Raw genomic sequence first — 22,610 nt, 5'->3', positions numbered from 1 at the left:
GGACACTACGAATTCATAGTGATGTCCTTTGGTTTAACTAATGCCCCTGCAGTGTTCATGGATTTGATGAACAGGGTGTTTAAGGACTTTCTAGACCAATTCGTCATAGTCTTCATTGACGATATCTTGATCTATTCCAAGACTGAGGCCGAACACGAAGAGCACTTGCACCAAGTCTTGGAGACCCTTCGAGCTCATAAGCTATACGCCAAGTTCTCCAAGTGTGAGTTCTGGTTAAAGAAGGTGACATTTTTAGGGCACGTGGTTTCCAGTGAGGGAGTCTCGGTGGACCCAGCTAAGGTCGAAGCGGTGACCAACTGGCCTCGACCGTCTACAGTCAGTGAGATTCGCAGTTTTCTGGGTCTGGCAGGATACTACAGGAGGTTTGTAGGAGACTCCTCACGCATAGCCAGCCCATTGACCCAGTTGACCAGGAAGGGAACCCCTTTTGTCTGGAGCCCAGCATGTGAGAGTAGTTTCCAAGAGCTTAAGCAGAAGCTAGTGACGGCACCAGTCCTGACAGTGCCTGATGGGTCGGGAAGTTTTGTGATCTATAGTGATGCCTCTAAGAAAGGACTGGGAGGTGTCCTGATGCAGCAAGGTAAGGTAGTTGCGTATGCCTCACGCCAGTTGAAGAATCATGAGCGGAACTACCCTACCCACGACTTGGAGTTGGCAGCTGTAGTCTTTGCACTGAAGATATGGAGGCACTATCTGTACGGTGAGAAGATTCAGATTTACACCGACCACAAGAGCCTGAAGTATTTCTTCACTCAGAAGGAGTTGAACATGAGGCAGAGGAGGTGGCTCGAGTTGGTGAAGGACTACGACTGCGAGATCCTGTACCATCCAGGTAAAGCAAATGTAGTGGCTGACGCGCTGAGTAGGAAGGTTGCACATTCAGCAGCGCTAATCACGAAGCAGACCCCCTTACTCAGGGATTTGGAGAGAGCCGAGATTGCAGTCTCAGTAGGTGAGGTTGCCGCACAGTTGGCTCAGTTGACAGTTCAGCCAACCTTGAGGCAAAAGATCATTGCTGCTCAGCTGAGTGATCCTTACTTGGCAGAGAAACGTCGTATGGTAGAGACGGAGCAAGGTGAAGAGTTCTCTATATCCTCTGATGATGGCCTTATGTTTGAGGGACGCCTGTGTGTGCCGGAAGACAGCGCAGTTAAGACAGAGCTTTTGACTGAGGCTCACAGTTCCCCGTTTACCATGCACCCTGGGAGTACGAAGATGTACCAGGACTTAAGGAGTGTCTATTGGTGGAGGGGCATGAAGAGGGATGTAGCAGAGTTCGTCAGTAGGTGCTTGGTGTGCCAGCAGGTGAAGGCACCTAGGCAGCATCCAGCAGGGTTGTTGCAACCCTTGAGTGTGCCAGGGTGGAAGTGGGAGAGTGTGTCGATGGACTTTATCACGGGACTGCCCAAGACCATGAAGGGCTACACGGTGATCTGGGTTGTGGTCGACAGACTCACGAAGACAGCCCACTTCGTGCCAGGGAAATCCACGTACACTGCCAGCAAGTGGGGGGCAGTTATACATGACGGAAATAGTAAGACTGCACGGAGTACCAGTATCCATCGTTTCAGACAGGGATGCCCGTTTCACTTCGAAATTTTGGCAAGGGCTCCAACTTGCATTAGGTACGAGGCTGGACTTCAGCACGACATTCCACCCTCAGACTGATGGTCAGACAGAGAGACTGAACCAGATTTTGGAGGATATGCTGCGGGCCTGTGTGCTAGAGTTTTCAGGAAGTTGGGACTCCCACCTGCATCTAATGGAGTTCGCCTATAATAACAGTTACCAGGCTACCATTGGTATGGCTCCGTTTGAGGCTCTGTATGGCAAGTGCTGTAGATCCCCTGTCTGCTGGGGCGAGGTTGGAGAGCAGAGGATGCTAGGCCCCGAGTTAGTGCAGACTACCAATGCAGCCATACAGAAGATCCGAGCTCGTATGCTGACCGCACAGAGCAGACAGAAGAGTTACGCTGATGTACGACGTAAGGACCTCGAGTTTGAAGTGGGAGATATGGTCTTTTTGAAGGTAGCACCGATGAAGGGCGTTCTGAGGTTCGAGAAGAAGGGGAAGTTGAGTCCACGTTTCGTGGGGCCATTTGAGATACTGGAACGGATTGGCCCTGTGGCTTATCGTTTGGCCTTGCCCCCATCCCTCTCAGCAGTGCATGACGTATTCCATGTCTCCATGTTGAGGAGGTATGTCGCAGACCCGACGCACATCGTGGACTTCGAGCCCCTACAGGTCAGTGAGAACTTGAGCTACGAGGAGCAGCCTGTCGAGATCTTGGCAAGAGAGGTCAAGAAGCTTCGTAGTCGAGATATTCCACTAGTCAAAGTCCTCTGGCAGAACCATGGAGTTGAAGAGGCCACGTGGGAGAGAGAAGAGGACATAAAGGCCCAGTACCCAGAAATGTTCGAGGATTAGAGCTTTCGAGGACGAAAGCTTTCTAAGGGGGGAAGTATGTAACGCCCCAATGATCTTGTATCCATTTTTCTTAGTATTTTTTTTTTATTTTATTTTATTTATTTATTTATAATTAAATAATGGAACTTATATCATTAAGATTTGGATTTTTCTTTTTTAAAGTATTAAGTAAACTCCAAATGAAATTATCTTGGTATTTAAGATTTTTATACGTATTTAAAAGTTGAGGGAAAGGAGGGATTTGTTGAGAAATTGGGTGAAATTTTAGAGAGAGAAGGGTGAAACTTGGAATTAATCAAAGAAGAGAAAAGAGGGAAATTATTTTATAAATAGGAAAAGAAAAGGAAAAGAAAAGGAAAAGAAAAGGAAAAGAAAAGAGAAGAGGGAGAGAAGAAAACCCTAGCCGCGCCGCCGCCGCCGCCGCGAGCCACCGCCGCCGCCGCCGTCGCGAAACCCTAGCCGCCTACCCACGCCACACGCACAGCCGCGCCAGAATTCGTCCAAGCTTCCTCGCACGCCGAAGCCGAGTCGAAGCCGTCCATTCACGCGTCTGCAAGACGACTGGAAGCCGAAGCCACCCCTCGCGCCGCTTCGATCCGAGGCAGATCAGCCGAAACTCATCGCGTCCCGAAGCCGAGATCCATCTCCACGTCGAAGCCGCGTCGCCAGCCGAACGCGTCTGCAAATCGGAGCCGCGAACGCGCCTACACCCGAGCCGCACCGAAGCCGCGAACGCGCCTGCCTCCAGCCGACGGACGAAACCGAACCCGGAACCACCACCCGCGCGTCCGAACCCGGAACCGCCCGCGCGCCCGAAACCGAAACCCGCGTCCGCGCCACACGTGCCCAGCTCTCCCCGCGTGCAGCCGCGCCGCGCCGTGCGTTCCGCGTAGCCGAGCCGCGCCCCCTCCTTGTAGCAAGCCGAGCCGCACGCGAAGTCCCTGTACCGAGCCAAGCCGCGCCTACGCCAAGCCGAGCCGGTCCTGTCTTCTTCCAGTCGAGCCGCCAAGCCTGTTTTGGCTCCTTCCACCTAAATTTTTGGTAATTTCCAAATTCCCTAGCCTGCCCAGTAATTAAATGAGTTAATTTGGAAATTTAATTAATTTAATTACTTTCCTCAAGAAGCAAATTGGACCAAATAGCTGCTGCAGCTTAGGACTTCCTCAGTAGGAACTCATCTAGCAACATCTCGAGGTAAGAGATTTCTACTACTAGCCCCATGTGAGAATTTGATGTTGCATGTTCCTTCAGTGACATACGATGATGGTTGGGCTTACGATGTATGATAATATTTTATCATGATCTGACGAATGACATGGCCATACTTCGGCATAATATTATAGTAATGAGAACCCTCGAACCATATGTGACTGTATGATAAGACTGATGGGCTTATGATGTATGTGACTGTATGATAAGACTGATGGACTTATGACGTAGGTGACTGTATAATGAGAACTATTAGTGACTGTTTGATGATAGCTGTAGTGGGGGATGAGATGGTGGTTATTTTCTGATGATAATTTGATGACGTATGCATATGTATGTTGGGATTGGGGTATCTGTTAACTTCTCCTATCTGAGTCGTACCTGCATGGGTGTCCTTCGGGATCACCACCTATTTAGGACTGTTAGGCTCGACGGGGCGCCAGTCCAGCATGACTATAGATATGACTCGAGCGACTCGACGGGGTCCTCGCATCCCGACGGTCCTAAGTGTCCCCTGGACACCGAAGACCAGAGTTATGTCCCTACGGGGCGCATGTTGCACGTGTTCGGGAGCGTGCCAGAGATTGGGTACTAGTTTCAGGACTCGATAGGAATGTTAACAGGCACCTAGTGGGACTAGTAGTGGGTCCCTTACTGAGTATTTTTATACTCATTCTCTTCATTTCATGTTTTCAGGTAGAGGACGAGGTAAGGGCAAGGGCAAACTGGCGAGCGACTCGAAGTGAGACCGTGAAGGGCCATAGGGGCTACCGCTTCCGCTTACCTTTATTTCAGATTTTCGCACTTGAGTTCGAGTACTTTCATTATTTACCATCTTTATGTAGATAGGGCCCGCTTAGGGATTTTAAACTTAACTCGTATTTCTACATGTTACTTTAACTATCTTTCATAAATAAATTTGCTAGATTTCTTTGCATTTATTTACACCAGATTTTATGACTTAAACACTGATCCTAGATTTAGTAACCACTTCGATTCAGCATAAAGAGTCGGGTCGTTACACTCCTCCTATAATAATGTCAAATATCTCTACAATATTCTTGGGTTTGTTAGATTTTAAACAATTTATTAACAATATCGGTAATTATTATTAAATAATACATAATATATGTTTAATAACAGTTTAAAATTATATTTTACAAGATTCTTGAGTTTATTATATTTTAAACAATTTATTAATAATATCGAAAATTATTATTAAATAAAATATATAATATATATTTTTAATAACAATTTGAAATAATATTTAGATTAGATTCCTCAATTTCAACACAGATTTCGTTTATTCATATTTTTTATAGCTTTTTACTTTAAAAAATTCTATATTGGTAGCAATTATTTATATTTAAAAAAAATAAATAGAGAGTATATATTAAAATCTATACCCATAATACGAATATGTGCATTTTTACATTATTTTGAAATATTTTCAGCATTCATGTTATTTGTATTTTAAGTTTTTAAAATCTATGTTATTTATATCTATTATTAGAAAATATTCCAAAAATCTGCATTTTTTATATTATTTTGAAATATCAGTATTCATCTCATTTGCTTTTAAGATTCTAAATTCCAATAATTAGTAGTTTTAAAATTTGTAAATGTTATGTTATTTGTTTAACGGTTTTTGTCAATTAATTTCAATCTTTATAGTACATCCTTTAGCATTAGTTGTCAAAGACAATAGTAGGATCATAACAATTTTTTGTTATGACTTTACAACGAGTAAATACTGTTTAGGATGGTAGATGGATTGAATCTTCCTAGTATCTTGAATATCGTGTTGTTGACGTATACATTCCATTTTCATCTTCGTTTCAAGAATTTGTAGATTGAATTCAAAGTAGACTTTTCTCATCTTCAAATGTTTTTGTGTCTTGTTTGACTGTTTATTGGGATGACTACAACAATTCAAACCCCATTTGGATTGTTAAGGATAAGGATGTGTCTTGGCTTATGTTAGTTTTGTCGAAATTTCCTAATAATGGTTTACTTGTGGTTGTTGACTCTATATCAGCTGGTGCTGCTGGAAAAACCTTGTATTTGAACAGTGAAGTAACCATATCTCAAGATTCACATCATGACACGAAAATCATGAATCGTATTTGAATAGTGGGATTAATGTTTAGAAGTAAATCAATATTGAAGAAAGCTATCTATTTGCTTGATGTGAACAATAGTTTTGAACTTGTTACTATTAGGTCTAATTGTTCCCTGTTCGGTATTCGTTGAAAGATTTGTCTTGTTCTTGGTATCTACATGCTTCTGTATTAAAAAAAAAGTGATGTTTGAATAGTTCATAAATTCATGGATACCCACTAGTGTGCTGTTGACATCGTTAAAATTGATCATAGGCAAGCAACATCTTGGATTGTTTATGAGTGTACGAAGTCATGTTTTAAAATGAATGACAAGGCTCTATGTTGTCTTTCTGACGTTATTAATTGTATGAAGAGTCATCATGGAGTGAATGTAAGCTATGACAAGGCTTGGAGAGGGCGCATGAGATTGCATTGAATTCTTGTATGGCTACTCCGGAGACCTCATATGCCATGTTGTCGACATTCTCCGATGCACTGATTTGAAACAATCCAAGTATACTAGACAACAGATACATTGTATTTCCTTTATTTGAAATAATAACAATTGGACAGCATATAGAAGTACCCTATACTTTTGTCCATTTTTAACAGTCTCTCATTTTTTATTTCACTGTTGTAGGAACGTATACGGCTGAAGGAGCATAAGACGAAGGTCGATTTAAGTATTATTTCATGGCACTCGCTGCTTCAATTGATGCATGGAATTATTGCCTACCAGTTATTTTAGTTGATGGTGTAGCCATGAAAAACAAGTACCTTGGTACGCTAATTTCTGCCTGCACTATTGATGGTGGTAATCAAATTGTACCTCTAGCTTTTGCTGCTGTTGATTCCGAGAATGACTTGTCATGGACATGGTTTTTTCGTAATCTTAAAGCTGTTTTTGAATAATATAATTAACTGGTAATTGTGTCTGATGTTCACAAAAGTATAGAAAATGGGTTTAATGTTATGTATGAACAAATAACATGGATTATATGCATTCCATTTGTACAAGAACTAGAAAAAGAACCATAAGTCGCTTTCGATTGAGGATTCATTCCATAAGTGTGTCATAGCATTTACTCCATTGGAGTTTGAGTACTACATGAGACGACTTGATCATCTCTCTCCATCAATTAAGCATGAGTTGGAAGGGGTTGGAAGACATAAGTGGACTAGGACATTTTTTTAGGAGAAAAAGTTACGTTGTTATTATTACAACCAACATATTTGAAAGTATGAAGTCCACTCTGAAAGAAGCACAAGAATTGCCTGTAATTGGACTTCTAGAATCAATTCGTAGTTTGGTTAAAAAAGGGTTCTACAAACGTCATACCAAATGGAATTTTCAATGCACGAAACTTTCAATATGCACAATATATGATTCAAGAAGCTTTAAGGGAAAGTCACTCAATGAATGTAAGTTGTTTGATATTTGAATAATAAATGCAATAATTATGTATGCACTTATTTGTACATGACATTTATTTTAATGATTTTCGTATATATCCTGTAAACCAACATGATTTTGAAGTCTACCATTGTAAGGAATAGTATGTTGTCAATATTTTAGACCGTATATGCTCATGTCGTCAATGAGACCTCAATGTGATCCCTTGTTCCCATGCATGTATTGCATTGTCTACCAGGAATCTTCATCTGTATATGTACAATGAAAAGTTCTACTATGTTTCAAATTTGATAAGCTTGTACAAGAAGGGAACACGCCCTATTGGTAATGTAGACCAAATTAGGAATATGTACCAAGGTGGCAACGACAGACTACTTCCACCGTAGTGTAAACGTCTAGCTGGGAGGCCTAAAAAAGAGGTTTACTTCATTTTGAGAGAAAAAAGCTACTGTTCGTTTCAACAGATGTGGTAAAAGAGGTCACAATTATAGGTCTTGTAAAGAACTCATTCAACGTTAAGTTACCGTTTTAGTATTTCCCTTAGTTCTTAGTTATCATTTTTAAGTACTTGATTTTGTTTTGAAATTGTCTATTCTTCAAGGTGTTCTCTGTTATTATCGAAGTGACCTAGTTGTTTCAAATAAATTTGAGCTTATGTTCATTGAAATACAATGTATTTCTTATATTTTACAGCCACCTAAGTATATTGACTTTGTAATTATACTATATTGTAGGTTATTCGTTTTAAATTCAAATATCGTTCTTTTCAAACTAGATACATTTAAGTCGTCATAATTTAAAATACATGACATATATTATCATATAGGATCAAGATACATTATGTATAGTTTGCAAGCGTAGTTGCCTTTTTGAGTATTTCTCTTATTTGTAAATCTAACATATTGGTTATTTTGAACGGGCAGGTTATACGTTGGTACATAAAATATGTGTTCAAATTTAACATTGTTAGATACATCCTCATCTGAATAAGTTGGGATATGCGCCAAGTATAATTCTTATAATACAAATACAATGTATTTTAATTGTTTTACAAGGTGAGAACATCACACGGATTTAGGAAACACAGGGTAGCTTACAGACCACCTTCACAAATAGATGCATAAAGTTCATATCTAAAACATAAGTTCATAAAGTTCATATATCTAAAAATAAACATAGATTTCAGTTAACTAAACAAATTTATAAATCCAATGTAACTAAAACAATAAACCAAAACATAAGTCCATAAATCTAATATCCCATAACATAAGAGTTTAAAGTCAAAGTATTAAGCCTGACTTAGATGCAAATCAAACGATGGCATGTGTGAGGGTGAATTTTCTTTCTCTTTGTTTAATGGACCCATTTTCCCTCGTACTGCATCTATTCATATTCTTGATGCCACTGGCTTATCCTCTCTATATGGTTTATCATTTGATCAGTTCATTCGTTTTTGCCTATCTTCAGCCATCTTTACCAATTCTTCCTTTATCATGTTCAACTATCAACAAAATAACGAAGTCCATTAATGGGAGAATTAGTTATAACTTACCTAGGATAATTAATCCTTTTTAGTATGGGATATGCTTACGTGTTTTAATATAACCCTCGTGGTTGGATTATTCTCATCTATATGTGAAAGCCAGTCCTCACTTGGCAACATTCCTTTAACATGTAAGTTTTCAGCCCCAAAAAAAAAAAGTTTAATTGTAATATTTTGGGAAGTGTGGACCTGATATTCATATTAGTTTAGGATATTATCTTGGTCTTTTGTGGTCATTCTTTGATTCTACCTAAGGTTGGTTGCACTTTCTTCAATATTTCTATGGTCAATTTCAATGAAGATTGATCCTGTGGATACTTTAGTATTTCTCAAGAATTAGTTACCATTATTATAAGAAGAGAACATATTTATATAGAGTCAGGATACACAAATTCAGTGTAATTCAACACCAATAAATCAGCCTTATCGTACTAAGTACTGTGTAGGCAAATTATCAGTCCAACAAGCAAAATTATTCAACATCGTAATTGAACTTCACATTATTCAGTTCACTATGTCAAATACAATGTAATTAAACTACACATATTATTTATTTCACCAACAAAGAAAATGATACATAAATAATCTGTAATTCAAATGCACAATTCTTAAAAGTTACCAATCATTAATGATAACAAACAGATGCCATTGATAATAACAAATTTACATGTCATCGATGATAAAAAACAGATGGCAATCATACAGTACTATACTATTCTTGAAAAAGTTTCTTTTGTTTTCTTCATTTCACCATATATAACTTTTTCGTCAATTGACCTTATCAGCCTGTTGATTTCTTCATCAACATCTTCTCGTCTATTACAATTATGCACACATGTTAGTTACTAAGATCTATTTATAACATTCTCAACAGATTTTATAATATTCAATTTATTTATTTACCTTGTATAGTGAGCCATCTCTCCCTTTCCCTTGTTGGTCAGTTGTTGTCTCTGATATGTTTAATTTATTTGTTCCTCCATCTAGCACTCTAGAAGTTTGGTTTTGATTTCCAGCCGTGCTTCAATTCCCTTCGTCGTCTTGGTCGTTATCCTTTTTTCTAAGGACGTTCAACTTGGTTGATTCCAAGTTCATTTCTTCATCTTCTTCTTTTTCTTCTCAGTCCTTCTCTACTCTATCTAGGTGCTCTTCAAAGTCTCTTGCTCCCTGCATCCAAAATAAAGTGTATTTTACAATCCTATTAAATATACATATAATTAGACAAGACATTTTAAGTGTATATCACATGCTTACCATATACTCGTTGTTCTGTTGTGCACTTGAAGAACTAGCTTGCTGACTCTTCATTTGTTCAATAATGACATTTAATTTGTTTCCTAGCTTTTCAACCTTTTTATCCATCTTTACCTCTATACACTTCAAAAATTCCAAGATCTCTCCCATATTTTTCTCCATCCTCTCTTGGCTTTTTTTCATTTTTGTTTTTACAATTTTGGTTAGTCCATCCATCTAACTTATAGAGGGGCATGCCTCTATTTAATGACAGTTGAGCAACTTTGTCAGTTGGTTGACTCTTTCTAAATTCATATTCCACCTCTTGTAGTATTCTTTTTTCCACTTCAAGAAAGTGTGCAAAATATGGTCTCCCATTTCATCAGGTGTAGCAAGCATATGGAAGACCTCAAGCTATTACAAAAAGAAAAAAAGAAATTCAAAGTATAAAAGCAAGGAATAAGTAAAGATACTGTATTGAAGAATTACATACCTTGGGTAAATAAAAAACCTTTTACTTCCGGTCCTTCCACTTGGGTTATGTGTTTGCAACCCAATTAATGATTTTAGGAACTTCATTCGAAATTCTCATTGCAAAGAAGTAGGGTGGGGTACTCAACATTGGGATTACCTCATACGTCTATGCAAGGATCGGGAAAATAAAGCCTCCCATTGAAATCTCAATCTACCCCTTGCTAGAAATACCTCTATTAATAAATTCCACCAGAAGGTCAAAAGCCACCTTCCCCATGAATACCCGTCAAACAACTCATCATCATCAACTATTAGGCTGTGATCCCACTTTATACTTATGCTTTCTTATTTTGGGATCAAGAAGCTCTCAAGAAAAATACAACTTCTTCATCTTTAGGGGAAAATACAACTCCTTCATCTTTAGGCGATCATCATCGGTTCTAGTAGTGCTGACATTGAACATAATGTTTAAGTACTGTTTGGTCACAGTTTTAAGGCTCTCAAAGTACACTCTCTTCAATCGTCCACCCCGTTAATATCTCCTTTTTAATTTTTGGTACTTCATGACAATTTAGTCCAGTTACTAGGGCGAACTCTCTCAACCAAAATTTAAGTACTCTCCCTCCTATTAAAAAATTCAGTCGACTTGTTAATTTTGGTTTGCACATCCTTTGAATTAGGTGCAACAGTAGTTGAGAGGATTTGTTTGTTATTCAGAAGTCAAGGAAAAGTCCAAAACTTCCTTGCCTAAATCTATTGGTTAGTGTATCTCTAAGGTTCTTTATTTTATCAATTATTATGCTGTTAGTTTGTAGATTAATCTTCAGAGGTTCATTCCTCTTTTAAGAACACATCAAGTATACAGAGTCCTAATATTGGTATGTAATAAATTATAAGTTATATAAGTAAAAGGTCAATCATATTAAACAAAAAAGTGCAATGTAATAAGATTTACATGTTGTTAGTTAGACTTAAACAGAATAATGCATAATTAGTTCAGAACAATGCAACCTAGTTAGCCATAAAAGTTAGTCTTAAACAGGCAATGCAATGCAACGAAATTTGCATGTTGTTGGTTAGTCAGCCAGAGAACAATGCGACAAAATTAGATCAAAATAACTTAGCCAGCCAGAAAAGTTAGAATTAAACTGAATTATGCAATGCAAAACTATTAGTCAGTGAAACAAAGCAATGGAACAAAATTTATAAGTTAACTACACTTCAAAGTATCATACTCCATAACGTATAACCCTCCAACCAAAATACACAAATAAACTGTAATTCACCACAAACCGATTCAACATACTCCAGAATAGATGGGGTCATAGACAACAGATGTTCATGAATACACTATAATTAAGTCCAAATACAATGTATTTGATAGTACAAAAACCATATACATTATGTCCTACATATACAAAATTCACACGTACTTTGTAATTTATCACACATACCTCAGCCTTTTCCTATGTCTTTGGTGCTTTCTTTTTTCGTCTTTTATCCTCTTTAGCCTTTTGTTCCTTTTTAGCGCTCTTGACCTTTGTTTTGTTATAAATAATAAATTGATTTACATATTCCATATAACTTTTATATTTATCAGAAGTTATAGACTCTTACCTTCTTTCCCTTTGTTGTATTCTTTTTTCTCCTTCTATTCTCTATAGATTCTTCCTTTGTTTCAGTTGTTTCTTTCGTCCTTGAACTACATTCCTCATTCACATCTGTCTCATCATGTCCTTCTTCATATTAATTCGTCTTGTTCTTCTTGTTTATCTTGTTCACTTTCAGTATTATCCTGTTTAGCAATATTTGTTCGGTAAATATTATATTGTCAATTTACTAAATACAATACATTTTATTAATTGAAATACAACGTAGACAACATACCTTCTCTTTCTTCTCTGCTTCTTCATTTTCTTCTTCACGTGTCCTTCTCATAAATTGCCTTTTTGAAACCTACAAATACCTCAACCTAAAAATTTGTCCATATTTCTTATAAAATCAATTTTAATAAGACAGACTAGGCTTTTTATCCTCGATTTTTTCTTCATAGTAGTCTCTTCGTTTGGAGATTCATTCCTCCCCTTCTTCTTTGAAGATTTTGGACTTCCATGCTTGCTTCTTGACCCCTCGACCATTGGATCTTTTGATCTCTATTTTAAGTATTCATACAAGAACTTATTAGCATTTACAACTTTTGTCTTATTGAAAAAAAATTATATTAATACCTTGTCGAAACTTGACAAATATTCAACCTCCTTTGTTGATGGTTTTTTAGAACCAGTAACTCAAACAACTCTTAAAAGACTTCGAAGGTTTGAAGGGGACGAAGCTAGAATCCTATCGGGTTTGAAAGGTTTCAAGAATTTTGTTCAGTGATATTCTTTTCCCTCAACGTTTGAATGCCTAAAAGAGCTTGATAATATTTGAATGCCTGAACGTGCACGAGTTTGAAGAAAATATGAAACGACTGAGAAATTGGGTTTGAAATGTATTAAATGTGGAGCTTCGATGGTGATGAATTTCGGCTTTTGGGGAGGATTTTGATAGGTGTTAATTGATTTGAGTCTGTTCATAGGAAAAAAAATTAGGGGATAGATGTAATCAGTGTTTTTTGGGATTTTGAGTTAATCATGAGGTATTTGTGGTTTGTGGAATAATTATAAGTTTTTTACTTAGGTAGGGGCATTTAGGATATTGTCATAACATTTTTTTTCCCATATTTTTCGATTTTGCTATTATATCAATTAAAATTAAAATTAAAAATTGTCATTTATAAAAGTAAACTTTTTATTGTTCAAAAATCACACTTTTTGAAGGTATTAAAAAACCCACGTGATTACTGAAAATCTTGGGTTTTAAAAATTAAAACAAACGAACCCTCTTAGAGCACTCGACGTTTCTGTCATTTCTCAACCTTGCGTGCGACGGCAAAAACCTTCGACGCCTCGCAGCAGCTTGAGCTTGCCAGCTGCAGACAACCAATCTGTCCAACGGCGACGAGATTCTCGACGGTGTTCCCAATTCCCTTTCCAGCAGCGCCTAGAAAAAGGTACTTATGTTCAATATATATTTTCGAACTTCAAACAAGTGCAACTTTCACTTCAAGCTCACCCTTTTTATTCGTTGCATCCACGACATTGCGCATTATTCATCCAATGTCGTATCTAATCAGCTTTTGAGTGAGTTATCTAAAAATGGTCGAGTTGATGAAGCGCGTAAGTTGTTTGATCAAATGCCTTATCGGGACAAGTACACATGGAACATTATGATTTCTGCTTATGCCAATTTAGGAAATTTAGTTGAAGCTCGGAGGCTCTTCAGTGAAACTCCAATTAAAAATTCTATCACTTGGTCTACCCTGGTATCCGGATATTGCAAAAATGGGTGTGAAGTTGAAGGCTTGAGGCTGTTCAGCCAAATGTGGAGTGATGGGCAGAAGCCAAGTCAATACACGTTGGGCAGTGTTCTAAGAGCATGTTCAACTTTGAGTTTGCTCCATAGTGGCAAAATGATTCATTGCTATGCAATAAAGATCCAATTAGAAGAGAATATATTTGTTGCAACTGGTCTTGTTGACATGTATTCCAAGTGTAAGTGTCTTCTGGAGGCTGAATACCTCTTCTTTTCGCTGCCTGATAGGAAGAACTATGTTCAATGGACTGCTATGCTCACTGGATATGCTCAAAATGGAGAGAGTTTGAAGGCAATTCAGTGTTTTAAGGAGATGAGAATTCAGGGAATGGAGTCTAACCATTTCACATTTCCCAGCATATTGACAGCATGTACATCAATTTCAGCTTATGCTTTTGGTCGTCAAGTACATGGATGTATTATTTGGAGTGGCTTTGGTCCTAATGTATATGTTCAAAGTGCATTAGTTGATATGTACGCCAAATGTGGAGACTTGGCTAGTGCGAGAGTGATATTGAATACCATGGAAATTGATGATGTTGTGTGTTGGAACTCGATGATTGTTGGGTGTGTTACACATGGATATATGGAGGAAGCTCTAGTTTTGTTCCATAAGATGCATAATCGGGATATAAGAATTGATGATTTCACTTATCCGTCTGCTTTGAAATCTCTGGCTTCTAGTAAGAACCTGAAAATTGGACAATCAGTTCATTCTCTGATTATTAAAACTGGTTTTGATGCTTGCAAAACGGTGAGCAATGCACTTGTTGACATGTATGCTAAACAAGGAAACTTGAGTTGTGCATTAGACGTTTTCAATAGGATATTAGATAAAGATGTAATATCGTGGACCTCCTTGGTCACGGGATATGTTCACAATGGCTTCCACGAAAAGGCTCTCAAGTTATTTTGTGACATGAGAATCGCAAGGGTTGATCTTGACCAATTTGTAGTTGCCTGTGTTTTCAGTGCATGTGCTGAACTAACAGTTATAGAGTTTGGTCGACAGGTTCATGCAAACTTTATCAAATCTAGTGTTGGTTCATTGTTGTCTGCGGAAAACTCTCTCATAACAATGTACGCGAAATGTGGATGCTTAGAAGATGCAATTAGAGTCTTCGACTCGATGGAAATTCGAAATGTCATATCATGGACTGCCATAATAGTTGGTTATGCACAGAATGGGAGAGGGAAGGACTCTCTGCATTTTTATGATCAAATGATAATGAATGGCATAAAGCCAGACGATGTTACTTTTATTGGTTTATTATTTGCTTGCAGCCATGCAGGTCTTGTGGAAACTGGTCAATCTTACTTTGAATCAATGGAAAAAGTTTATGGAATAAAGCCAGCTTCTGATCATTATGCTTGCATGATTGATCTACTGGGACGTGCAGGAAAACTCAATGAAGCAGAGCATTTATTGAACCGAATGGACGTTGAACCCGATGCTACCATATGGAAGTCATTACTTTCTGCATGTAGGGTTCATGGAAATTTAGAACTTGGAGAAAGGGCTGGAAGAAACCTCATTAAATTGGAACCTTCAAATTCTTTGCCTTACGTTTTATTGTCCAATATGTTTTCTGTTGCTGGTAGATGGGAAGATGCAGCCCATATTCGTATAGCAATGAAGACAATGGGTATTAACAAGGAGCCCGGATATAGTTGGATTGAAGTGAAGAGCCAAGTGCATAGATTTATATCTGAAGATAGAAGCCATCCTTTGGCGGCTGAAATATATTCAAAGATTGATGAAATGATGATATTAATAAAGGAAGCTGGACATGTTCCAGATATGAACTTTGCATTACGTGACATGGATGAAGAGGCTAAAGAACGTAGTCTAGCATATCATAGTGAGAAGTTGGCTGTTGCATTTGGTCTTCTCACAGTTGCGAAAGGAGCACCAATTCGAATTTTCAAGAATCTTAGAGTATGTGGGGACTGCCACTCAGCAATGAAATATATATCTAGCATTTTTAAGCGGCATATTATTTTGAGAGATTTAAATTGTTTCCATCACTTTATAGAGGGGAAATGTTCTTGTGGAGACTTCTGGTAGGTAGGGCGTTCAGCTTCTTGATTTACGTATCTTTATTGATCCACCTTGGAGAATGAAACACCTAATTCCTTGGAGTTATTCTATTGGCACAACCCAAGCAAGATAAGAATGGTGGTAGTCATTCCTCAATCATGTCAAGAATTAACTCTATGTTCTTATCGAAGAGTAACAGTTATGTTTCTTGGCTCCCTTCATTCTGTACTGGCTGAAGGAGATACAGTTCCATTCAATCGACAAGGGCATCGCTTGACCTTGTTCCATTCGTTGTTTCCAATTTATAAGCTTCACAGACGTATGAGAGTCGGAAAAATGAACTCCCAAAACTATGTTAATGCTTGCCAAAGGAAATTATCGTCATGACTTCACTCCAACTCTCCTTTCTCTCAATTCTTCACCTCAAAGCTCAATCCTTACATCTCTCCAGCCAGCTACCCTTTTCAGATGAAGCCACAGCGACAGTTCTTGTTTTAGATGCGATCGGTCAGTCAATTTTTCACTAGGTGTGGCAAGCTGCTCAAGGAGGAGGTTGAAAGTGATGCCAAGAAGATCTTCTCAGGCTTCTGAAGGCTTGAGAGAACTTTGCTATTATCAATAAGCTTCTTCTGTACCGGAATTGCGTGGAAATCGGTAAGAGTTATCAATGAACTCGAAGAGGTCTGTCTTTTATTCCTTTTCTGCTATCTTTTGTTTTATTGTCTCAAGGAAAACATTTCTTGCCAAGGAAAACAGTTCTCTGAGTGAATTTGTTAGGCCTCATAATATATTCCAATATCCAAGGAGGGGTAAAAAGGGAATGGCTTATGCTAGAGGCACTCTGTGGGTTCTACCCCAGTAGTAATAGAATGGGGGACCACAGTTGGTTAGAGAGGAGGAAAGAGAGTTCTCTGGGAGATCGAAGTTAGGAGAATTTTTCCGTTTTCATTTTGATAAGTCTTCTTCAGAGTGAGAGGAGGGAATCCTTGCTTCCATGAGAGGCTGGACCTTGCAAAACAAATACTTTCAATTGAATGGGAATTCCTTGTCACTATACCTATCAGAATTTTTTGGATTATTTGAACTCAAACAACCAATCCATTATTCCACTATAGTTTTTAGCTTTCTTTTCCGCATTGTGGATTCAACTAAGGTGATTCAATTATAATTTAACATCTGTCTCTTCTCTTCAACTTTGCTCCATTCTTTATTTCAGAGAATGAACTTAAAGTTATACTCTTTTAAGAAATGAAATTTTATATGTGCTTGATTGTTGCGTTATTTGCAATGTTCTTATATATTGATATGGGTTGGTAGTTCTTTTTTTCATATTTGCAAGTGTCTGGGTTAGCTTACGTGCACTTCGATCTCACGAGACGACCTGCTGACTCTACAATATTTAGGTGTCAAGAAAATTTTAGAAAATTAATTCCTAGATAGGTGATCAACATGAATTGAACCCATGCCTAATATGTCTCCCTTTTAGCACTCAACCAACTTGTGATAGTTTTTTTTCCTCTTTTGGATAAGAACCTGATAAATTCATGAGAACAAAAGTACGAATTTTCTTGACACCCAAATGTTGTAGGGTTTAATAGGTTGTCCCATGAGATTAGTCAAGTTGCGTGTAAGCTGACTTAGAGACTCACAAATATTAAAAAAAAAAAGGAACTACCAACCCATATCAATATATAAGAGCACATGCAAACGACACAACAATCAAGCATATAAAATTTCATTTCTGAATGAATATAAATTTAAGTTCATGGTTTGGTAATTCTTTTAATGCTGGAGTTTTTCAAAAAGTCATCCATAAACTAAATGAAAAACTATAATTCAATGCAGTGTTGAAAACTTTGTCGGTGTCTGATTTTGGGCCAAGGAACACTTACCAAGAGAGTGGAGATCTTGCTTGATGAAATATTGGCGGGGAAGCTTAAATCAGGTACCGGTTCGTCATTACTCTGCCCTCTAAAATAGAAAGGTTTTATCGCTTGGAAATGAATTAATAATTACCACATTCACTGCTCAATTATGAAGGATAAATTAACATGCAAGTGGAAGCAAATCAAATTAAAACACTCTTAATTTCATGAATTTTAAGGATAATTTTAAGGATTAAAGCATTATGAAAATTGAAGGAAAATAGAAGTTCAAGAACATTTATCTTTGTAACTCATAATTCTCCCTCTATAGTTGATGAAAATGAACTCAATCAAGTTTTAGACAACCACGGAGCTTCTCACTATCCTTAGGATTAACAACTTGTTTTTGGGATCAAATTTATGATTAATTTGGTGAGATTTTGAGTGGGAAAAGGCTTAAGAACATTTGCGAATTTTCAACAAATTCATTAAGTTCCATCATCAATTTAACACAATCAAGGTGTGCATTATCTAGCCAAGAGCCATGCAGAACAACAATTAGTTAATTAAGCTACGATTTGGAGAGATTTATGGAGAATTACATGATGAACACTTCATCAAGAAAGTAGTTTGTTCATAAAAACACTAAAGATGTGTTTGGGGAAGGACTAAAGGAAGTGTTATGAGAAGGTGTATTTGAGGGAAGAGTTATGGCGGAAGTGTTATGTTAATATGCGTTTAGGAGAAAGGTTATGTGGGTAGAGTTGTAAACTTATAACATTGTTATGATAATGTGTTTTGGGAAAGAGTTATATAGGTTGTGTTATAGAATTTATTTATTTTTATATTTTTTTTAATTCATATTATGAATCCGATACATAAATTTTGTATATTTAATTTACCAAATCGTCCTTTAATTTCTTTAAATAAAACGTTGATTTTCAACATTTTTTAAGTAGTTGCGTGCGAATAACTTTTCTTTTTTTAATTCATATTTTAAATCCACTTTACAAATTTCGTATTTTTAATTTACCAAATCGTTTTAGTTTTCGTAAAACAAGTTGCCTTAATTTATTTAACTATGACATTCATTTTCAACGTTTTTTAAGTATACGTTACATTTCAATAAATTGGTTTTTATGAATGTAATACGCAACCTGTAAACATGTAAATAAGTACAAATAACAATTGAAAATACGAAGTACCGAAAACAATGAGGTTGAGATTGATATCAAAATTTAATTACCTTCAATCAACTATATGATTGAATTCATATCAATATATTTGTGAAATTAAATTTTGATATCAATTTCATAAATACAATAAGGTTGAGATTGATATCAAAATTTTAATTTCACAAAGATATTGATATGAATTCGAACATAAAGTTGATTATTGAAAGTAATTAAATTAAAAATTTAATTGTGTAATTACAATAAATTACCTAATTCAATAGTAAAGGAAGAAATTAAAATTTTAATAATATAATCGTACCAAATTTATAACTTAAAAACAAGTTGTGTTTTTAAAATAAAAGATTAAAATTAACAAAACTCATAAGTATAGAAATTATAAATGAAAAAAAAATTTGATTAAGGAAGAGTTGAGAAAGGGTCGAAGGAGGGTTTGAGGGGAGAGGTTAGGGGTAAAACTAGGGTTATGGTAACCGTTCCTCGGGTTGGGTACCCAACCCTCCCCTTTATAACCTTTCCCCCAAACATGCCCTTACAGTTAGAGGTAATCAAGTTATCCTTTTTTTGTTGTGTCATGTTTGATATTATCTTCACTCAATATATAGATTTTTAATTTTCAAAAAAGAAATAGAGGTTACAATGAATAAATTTGAATTATGATGACTATATTTCTTAACGAATCTTTTTGGTTTTAAGTATAATTGCTTATGTGACTCATTCATTCAAAATAACAATGAGAGTATTAGTATATTCTCAAAGTTTCGACAAACATAATGTAAGGATGCATGATTTAATCACGATCAAGATTTAAACCTACTTGTGTTGCATATTAATTGCGAACAAAATGGATCACTATAAAAACATTTTTTTAATGAAATTTAGACAATTTCTTTAACAATAATTGTTGGATGAGATTTGTAGATAAATTTAATTAGTTGAACTTGAACTTTGTATTTGTTTTAGTTTAAGAATAATGGGTATAATATCCAATATTTGATTATTTGATTCTTTCTTTCAAAAAGTAAAGTTTGTTCTGAGAGCTTGCAGTTTACTCTCAAACATTGAATCATCTTGAGGACCTTGTAACTTATTCTTGATATTGATTAGTCCTGCAACTTACTCTTGAATGTTGATTTATCTTAAGGGTCTTGCAACTTATTGTCGTTGTTGATCAATCCTGAGGGCTTTCCAACTTGTTCTCAATAGTTTAGAGAGTATAATGATGTTTTGGAAGACTTCTAAACTTTAGTCTTTAAATCTTAGGAGAGCAAAAACTAATATTTCTGAAACTTAGGTCTCCAGATATTCGGAAGAATTACACTTTAATTAATAAAAGCTTCCAAAGATTTAGATTTGTGTTTTTTTAGATATTTAGAGCCTCGTAACGTTTGGATCTTTAGAGCTTTGGAAATTCAAAGTTTAGAGCTTGTGAACTTCGATCTTTATAACTTTTAAAGCTTCCAGACTTCTGCGATTAGTTCTTCCAATCCTAAACCCTAATACCCTAATGAACAAATAAGACTTCTGCGATTAGTTCTTCCAATCCTAAACCCTAATACCCTAATGAACAAATAAGACCTTAAGTTTTAATAAAAGGATAATGAGTAAGAATTTTAGGAGTAATAATTAAATTATATAACAGCATTTTAAAAGAAATACAAATCAAATCTGTAAAAGTCTATCAATAATATCAATAATAGAAGTTTATCACTGATAAACCATGTTGCAAATATTGATATATCACTCCATCTCAATAGATTTTGCTATATTTGCAATTTTGTAAAAAATATTACTATACATTTAATTATTTTGAATCTAATTGTTATATTTGCAAATATGTCTCTATCATATCTACATGGGTTTAGGTCGTGGACCTTAAAATTGAGTTTGGACTTAGAGTTTAGCATCTTTCACGACATTGCAAACGTAGCAAAAGATAATAATTCATCCGTAAGGAACAGGTTTGTCATTTAGGAATACCCCATTTTGGTATGTTTAAACTTTTGAGTTCTCAAGTTTTTCCAAATATCATTATCATTTTTGACGTCATTTATTGTGATTGATTATGAGGGTCCTCATTTATTTCACTGCAATTTCATTTCATTATTTCTATTTCTATTTCCACGAGGTTTTGGATTAAAGATAGATGAAATTCCTGTTTTCATTTGTGTCTGTGTCGAAGAAGCAGTTTTCTCGATTCATTTCGTTTTCCTTTTCGTCAATGTTATATTTGTAATCGGTCCATTATTTCTTTCAAACCAATATCTGTTTATGCTTTGAATTCATTTCCACTTACCAATCTTCCATATCTCGCGTACTTCATTCCATGCAGATTTTCGTGAGAATAAGAAGATTATAGTTCCCCTAATTGAAGAAGGTTAGGTAATTCTACTAATCATCTACTCTACTTAAAAACTATGTTCAGTTTCTTTAGTTGTCCTATCTCGTTTCTAATTGATGAAAGATGAACGTTGATTTTGTACCAGTTCATTTCCAGGTGATTTCCTATTATCTGATTCTATGTATGACACTCAATTACTATTACTTCCTTACTGTTTAATATAATATTATCTACATGTCAGATGACATATATAAAGGGAGAGTGCTAAAATAATGAATATATTTAAAAAGTTTAGTGATCTTGTGTAATCATGATCCATTCTATTGGTTGTATCTCTGTCATTGGGTTCTAAGAATGTGTTAAAAGATTTATATACTTATTGAAGTTGAACACTCTGGGATGGGACAGTGATCTCCCTTTTCCGTGGGGGAAACTAAGTTGGGTGTTTCATAGTCGCGGGGTATACTATTTTGTCTTTATTTCACTTTCTCCCTGTCTCTCTCTTTCTATAGGAATTTCTTTGATTTGAATCTTCCAGTCTCTAGATGTCTTTTTCTGTTGGTTATCAACTTTTGGCATTAAGTAGCGGAGAATTTTTCTCAATGCAAGGATTTTTTTCTTTGTACAGTCCTTAATGCTCTCTTGGAATTATCTTTGCTGTACACAATGGAATTATTAGTTGATGAAATTATCTTTGGGTGAGTATGATTTAAGTGATTAGAAGGTGTTGGATGCTTGACGGACTAATAGGAAGGTCATGATCTTTTTGTGCTAACCTATAACTTGAAATTACTTGAAAACATGTAAAGGAAGTATCTGTAATTATCATACATATTTTTACTAACTCATGGTTTACATAGTTCGATGTGGCTAGGTAGCAGTCGTGGTACTATTCTTTGGCATGAACAGTGGTAACAAAATGGAAAATGAATCAAAGGGCTCTCGTGTAAGAGAGTTCATCAGGGAAAAAGTCCCATACTGGGATGACGAAGTGGTGGCTACAGCTCGATTTAAGGCATTTAGTTGGCAGAATTCTGATTAGGAACCCAAGTACTTATTTTAGAGGGATTTAATACACACAGTTGCCCCTCAATTCAACTTCCTTATTATAAAAACCTTATGAAATAAAGAATCAATGGTTTTCTCGAGGAGGGTTGACTCCATTGTACCTTGATTATGTTTTGGTATTTCTTTCAACTAAGATGATTGTTTTCTATTTTTAATTTATTGCACTTAGTTATTGTTCTGTCTGATAATAGTTCATTTTATTTAACATCTAATGTATACTAGGGGCGATATCATAGAACAAGTAAATTTTTAATTCAGATAAAA

At 36.2% G+C, this 22,610-nt stretch overlaps 1 protein-coding gene and 1 long non-coding RNA gene across 10 annotated transcripts; both read left to right on the top strand.

The window, feature by feature from the left end:
• The first annotated feature begins 3,082 nt into the window (after positions 1-3,082).
• Positions 3,083-4,599, top strand: LOC127150567 (uncharacterized). The gene is made up of 2 exons (XR_007822953.1): positions 3,083-3,643; positions 4,355-4,599. It is a non-coding gene; the product is annotated as an uncharacterized LOC127150567 (long non-coding RNA).
• Positions 4,600-13,254: 8,655 nt separating this feature from the next.
• Positions 13,255-22,505, top strand: LOC103486132 (putative pentatricopeptide repeat-containing protein At3g13770, mitochondrial). Of its 9 annotated transcripts, none has more exons than XM_051088329.1 (5): positions 13,255-16,533; positions 17,725-17,824; positions 20,803-20,898; positions 21,270-21,314; positions 22,139-22,505. In XM_051088329.1, the coding sequence occupies exon 1, from the start codon at positions 13,483-13,485 to the stop codon at positions 15,904-15,906; it is 2,424 nt and encodes an 807-aa protein (XP_050944286.1). In that variant the 5' UTR covers positions 13,255-13,482; the 3' UTR covers positions 15,907-16,533; positions 17,725-17,824; positions 20,803-20,898; positions 21,270-21,314; positions 22,139-22,505. The 9 variants fall into 9 exon arrangements, with proteins under 9 accessions (XP_050944286.1, XP_050944282.1, XP_050944285.1 ...); XM_051088325.1 differs by having other exon boundaries at positions 21,270-21,319; XM_051088328.1 differs by having other exon boundaries at positions 21,270-21,319; positions 21,907-22,505.
• The last annotated feature ends 105 nt before the right edge of the window (positions 22,506-22,610 follow it).

This window comes from Cucumis melo, chromosome 8 (assembly GCF_025177605.1).
Source record: "Cucumis melo cultivar AY chromosome 8, USDA_Cmelo_AY_1.0, whole genome shotgun sequence".
NCBI classification, from domain to species: Eukaryota; Viridiplantae; Streptophyta; class Magnoliopsida; order Cucurbitales; family Cucurbitaceae; genus Cucumis; species Cucumis melo.
The sequence above is the reverse complement of the archived record's forward strand: the minus strand, read 5'-3'. Positions and strand labels throughout refer to the sequence as shown.